Source organism: Myotis davidii, unplaced genomic scaffold (genome assembly GCF_000327345.1).
Source record: "Myotis davidii unplaced genomic scaffold, ASM32734v1 scaffold348, whole genome shotgun sequence".
NCBI classification, from domain to species: domain Eukaryota; kingdom Metazoa; phylum Chordata; class Mammalia; order Chiroptera; family Vespertilionidae; genus Myotis; species Myotis davidii.
In genome coordinates, this window is record NW_006298965.1 from 484825 (window position 1) to 490319 (window position 5495).

A 5495-nucleotide genomic window follows, 5' to 3' on the forward strand; every position below is an offset into this window, starting at 1 on the left:
TATATATATTGGTCTTCCCTCCAGATTGTTCCATTTACATTTCGAGTGACAGAATTGCATTTAGATATTTTCTCCCACAAAGTGTTTAGTCTCTAAATCTGGTCTCTAAATCCTTTAAAAAAACCCATGAAAACATTCACTGAGTTTAGTACAGCGATTTTCAGACAATGTGCTGTAAAAATTTTTAAAACATGCAATACCTATTTAGCCAGGGTCACTGACATCTTTCCCCTTAGGTTGTCAAGTAAAAAAATGACAACAGCCAACACAATAGCCGTTTGATGTGAATGAATCAAAATTATTCCTATTTTTTTTGTCAGATGGGCAAAAATATATTTTTTGGTGTGCTGCAGAATTTTAGTAATTAGTTTATATGTTCCCTGAGATTTAAAAATAAAAGGTGCCCTGGCTAGTTTGGCTCAGTGGATAGGGCGTCGGCCTGTGAACTGAAAGGTCCCAGGTTCGATTCTGGTCAAGGGCACATGCCTGGGTTGTGGGCTCAATCCCCAGTGGGGGACTTGCAGGAGGCAGCCGATCCATGATTCTCTCTCATCATTGATGTTTCTATCTCTTTCTCCCTCTTCTTTCCTCTCTGAAATCAATAACAAAATATATTATAAAAAATGGTTGAAAATAGCTGGTTTAGGCCTGACCAGTGTTCCTCAGTGGTTGAGCATCGACCTATACTAGGAGATCACAGTTGGATTCTCAGTCAGGGCACATGACCAGCTTTTGGGCTCAATCCCCAGTAGGGGGTTTGCAAGAGGCAGCTAATTAATGATTTTTTCTTATCATTGATATTTCTATATTGCTCTCTCCCTCTTCCTTCCTCTCTGAAATCCATAAAAACATATTAACATGGAGGCATGGAACAGACTAACATACCTCAATGTGGGGTTGGGTGGATAAGAAGAGATAAACCAAAGAATTTATATACTTACTAGAGGCCCAGTACACAAAATTTGTGCACGGGGTGGAGGGGGGGGCTCCTCAGCCCGGCCTGTGCCTTCTCACAGTCCTGGAGCTCTTGGGGGATGTCTGACTGACAGCTTAGCCCCGCTCCCCACGGACTAAGCCGGCAATCAGACATCCTTAGTGCTACCACAGAGTCAGGAGAGGCTCCTGCCACCCCTGCTTCCCAGCTTTCTGATTGAGTGGTGCTCCCCATGTAGGAGCACACTGACCACCAGGGGGCAGCTCCTGTGTTCAGCATCTGCCCCCGGTGGTCAGTGTGCATCATAGTGACCGGTTATTTAGCCTTTCAGTCAATTTGCGTATTAGGCGTTTATTATATGGGATATGCATAGCCCATGGTCATGGGCAATAGGTTAGTGAAAATATGAGGGGTGGGTAGGGACTGGGAGGAGAGGGGGGAAAGAGAGGGGAAATGGGAGATATTTGTAATACTATCAACAATAAAAATACATTTTAAAAAAAAGAAAATAGCTGGTTTAATAGATTGAGACAGGATGAAGGCTTATTCCTTATCTTACACAGCCTTCTGTGGTTGAAAATCACTTAAACATTGAACTGAGAACATTCTCTGCCTTTCTTGATTTATAGATGTTTCTTCATAGCTACACTTCCAAACAGTCCCAGTTGGCTGTGTGGATTGATAAAATGCATCTGGCTTGAAGACACAGACTAGTCACGGGGCAGGCCAATCCCTAGAGAATCTGGTTGGGGTAGGAGCTGAGTCTCAGGAACCCTCCCTCTATATAAGAGAGCCAAGCAAAGCCCCAGGGCAGAGCCAGGAGGATGCAGACTGCTGGGCTCCTCAGCTGGTGAGCTGCCCAGGTGCTCAGCAGAAACTTTCGCCCTCTCTTCCGCCCTGAATGTGCTCCCCAACATGGAGGTAAGAGAATTATCTCATTACTTTTGTAAACACAGCTATCTCAAATGAGGATAAGGAGGGCTAAATGGAAATAACTCGAATTAGGAGAGGACATGGGAAATAGTGACGATGAGGGTGACTTTTTAAATCCTTACTTAAATATTTAACAGTTCCGCTAAAGTGAATTCCTTTTTCTTATCCTGCAGTTAGTATTGGTTCAGGGGTGGGTGGGAATCCGAAATTGGAGACAATGTTTATGAAAGTCCTGAGAAAGCCTCTAAGAAATACACTGGTACTATTGTTTTTTTCTTAAGGAAAAATTCCCTCCAGTGTATTTTTGTGTGTTTGATTTGGAGCTGAGCAGTGGGCACCCTGTGGTCTGATTTACCTAAGAGCTTTATAAAAATAAAAGAGTTCAGAGACTTGGGCTTTAGGGGGTTAGCATTGTGACTTAGAAGGTGCAGGTAGTTGAAATGAAACTAAAGGTTTAGCAAATACACATGTTGGCTCAATGAAAAATGGCCTGATGATAAAAAAAAAGTTACTATTCAACCAAAGACAGAACCAAAGACAGCAGACACTGTCATAAACTATATTTCTGGGATGCAAAAATAACTTGAAATTGCTACCACAATTTCATTATTGAAAATTTTGGTATTTAAATGTTAAAAATTTTGCACAATAATGCTGAAACAATAATTTCTCAGTCCTGTCACCTGCTAAGATGGCCTTTGTGGTCACTATGCTGTCCATTTGTGATATGGAATTCATGCTCAGTTTCCAATGTGGTTGGAGGAGTAAGACGTGGGTCTTGAATGACTTATGCACAAAATTAAGTAATTCCAATTAAACACAAATCACAATTACTAGGACGCCAAGTAACCCTACAAAGTTAGAATTATGATATAATCTAATGTTTATTACCCTGTCTTGTATTTTTATTTTAAAATTTAACCAGTGTCACCCCAATAAATTCAATAAAAAGAAAAATATTAGAACATTTGTTAGCTCAAAAATAATGATGCTTTTCTTAGGGCCATCTAACCCTAATATTTGTGTTAACCATCAACCAATTTCCTTATTTATTTTGTAATGAGACAGCTTAATAATTGTTTTGTACTTAAAAATTTGTCCACTATCAATGATTATTATAGTATTATTCTACCATGATAATAAATATACATTTCTCCTTCAATTGGCTGATAGAAAATAGAGAGTTTATTTCCCTGAACATTGCATGCAGGGCTCTCTATTTCAAAGTAGATGTTCATATTTTTACATGAAACCTGAAGGGAATACTTTTGTGATATGTTTCACAGAAGAAAAACTTGGGTTATGAAGACAACAGCAAAGATGATTCCCAGGTCTGGCCGTTTAAGGGGGAGTATGCTTTCGTCCCCCGCCCCCTCCATTCATGTGAACTAAATTCAGAGGGAGGCTCCCAGAAGCTCTTTGGTTCTCTCTGTATCCCTTGATTGGGAGATAACTTGGGTCTGAAGTGTTTCAGAAGGATTTCAGAGCAGGAAGAGCTGCCCTCTGATCGAGCTGTGGTCCAGCCTTTCACTCTGTCTTCCCTGGAGTGAGATGAACCTGGGGTCGGTGAATCTACAGCACGATTCTCACAGGCTCCTCAGGCACATCGATGTCTCAGGTCAGGGCCTCTGCGTTTTCACTACACTCAGAGCTGATCTGGTACTACCAGCTGTCTTCTATCAATGGCACTGTGTGGGTATTTGTGCCTTTAAGAAAACGTCCTTTTCCAGATTACAATACTACCTTCTTGGGAAAAATAAGTTCAAAAAGAAGATAATAGCTATTATTTCTCCACCCTTTTGATAACCATTATTAACATTTTAATCTTTTCAGACTTTTATAGGAATATGTACAAAATATACTTTATTAAATTGCTATCACACTATCTGAATATTTTTACTCATTATATCATAAGCACGTTCTTTTGTCATTGGAACTTATAACATCCTTCTAATGACTAAAAAGTATACAATCATATTATTTTACCATTGTGCATTTCTATATTGTTAGAAATGTTGCAAATACAGATGTAAGTAAATTGATTTTGAAATCTAACTTCTTCATTTGTATGATGTTCTATGTTCGAAGTTCATTGATCAAGATATTAATTAGGAAATGCCAATGAATTAAATTTGATCTACTTAAATTTCCTATTTAAAAAATTTTGGATATTGGAACCCAGTATTCTACAGACATTAATATTTTATTTTTTACCATGAATTGGCTCATGGCTCAATAGACAAACACAAATGACCAGACCTGAAGAAATTAGAAGCATGGAAGACAGAAGAAATTGCAGCTGGAACATATTAAAAGAAGGAGGTAGCACTAATGTTTTTTCGGAAAGAAGAGAAAAGAATTCTGGGAAATGTTGTTCCAGCTTAGCTGTATCACACAATATTTCTTTTTTAAAAATGAAAGATGATACAGAAGACACTAGTTCTTCTTTTTTAAAATGTATTTTTATTGATTTCAGAGAGGAAGAGGGAGAGAAAGATAGAAACATCAATGATGAGAGAGAATCATTGATCGGCTGCCTCTTGCACGCCCCCTACTGGGGATGGAACCTGCAAGTGGGGCCTGTGCCTTTGACAGGAATGGAACTCAGGACCCTTCAGTACAGGCTAATGCTCTCCACTGAGCCAAACCCAGGGGGACACCATATCTTTTCAACTAAGGAATTCTTTTATAGAGTCAACCCAGATGTCTGTCTGTCTCTGTCATTAATGCGACTTTATTAATTTGTGATTATTCTACCTTGCCCCCTTGATAAAATAGTCTTCCCAAAGGCAAGATATGATAGCTGCTTCTTTTTTAGGTATCCAACTAACAAATTCTTAAGAAATTATTTTGGTTATTAGATTCAGCTTGCATGACTCATGAACAGAAACTGGCTTTGTAATAAGCAGATCTTCATAAGCTAGAATAAGGAGTTTGTACAAGGGAAGGTGGTGTCAAAGGTACTTCTGGTGAAAAAAAAAATCCCTAAAATGTAGTTGAAATTTTTAAAAAACGCATGTAATAATAGAGTGTTAAAAATGATGTGTGTATGGTGCCTGATTTGGCTGGGAGTCAAAGGCCATGAACAGGTGTTCAGTGCCCCTCATGTTATGGTGGAATGTTGACATTCAATACAGTATTACAGGGAGAAAAGCCCTCAACCTGTCCGGTGTCCCGTGGCCATCTCCACCCTCCAGAGTATGCAAGATGGTGTCCCTTTGGGGATAGAGAAAGACCTTTCTCACGTGTGAGAATATCTAAGGGCATAGGCTGGGTGACTGGCCTGCCTTTAGCAGGACAAATCGACACAGCAGGATCAGTGGCACCCGGACATCAGCGTTTGAGAGAACAGAATGTGCCACAGTATCCCATGGACTAGACGTGGGCCTTTGTGTTGTCAGATGCTCTGCCCGAGGGACTGTCTGCCAGATAAAGCGATGAAACGGGCAGCATCAGTATGGGTAGGGCTCTGGTGAGAGTCAGGAGTGAGAGACAAACAGATGAGTCATTTGTGCAAGAGAAGAGTAGTTGCAAATTCCCAATGGGTGGGTGGGGGCCATCCAAAGAACCACAAAAACTCTGTGAAAGATAAAGAATTGGCATCAATCATTCAACACACTCCGATTTA

The 5495-nt window shown here is 40.0% G+C and overlaps 1 protein-coding gene across 1 annotated transcript in view; it reads left to right on the forward strand.

Moving 5' to 3' along the window:
• The first annotated feature begins 1710 nt into the window (after positions 1-1710).
• Positions 1711-5495, forward strand: part of C7 (complement component 7) — a 47170-nt gene continuing 43385 nt past the window's right edge. Inside the window, exon 1 of the mRNA XM_006774551.2 lies at positions 1711-1855. Within this exon, the coding sequence (XP_006774614.1) occupies positions 1850-1855 (6 nt within the window). The 5' untranslated portion in view covers positions 1711-1849. The remainder of the gene's footprint in view (positions 1856-5495) is intronic.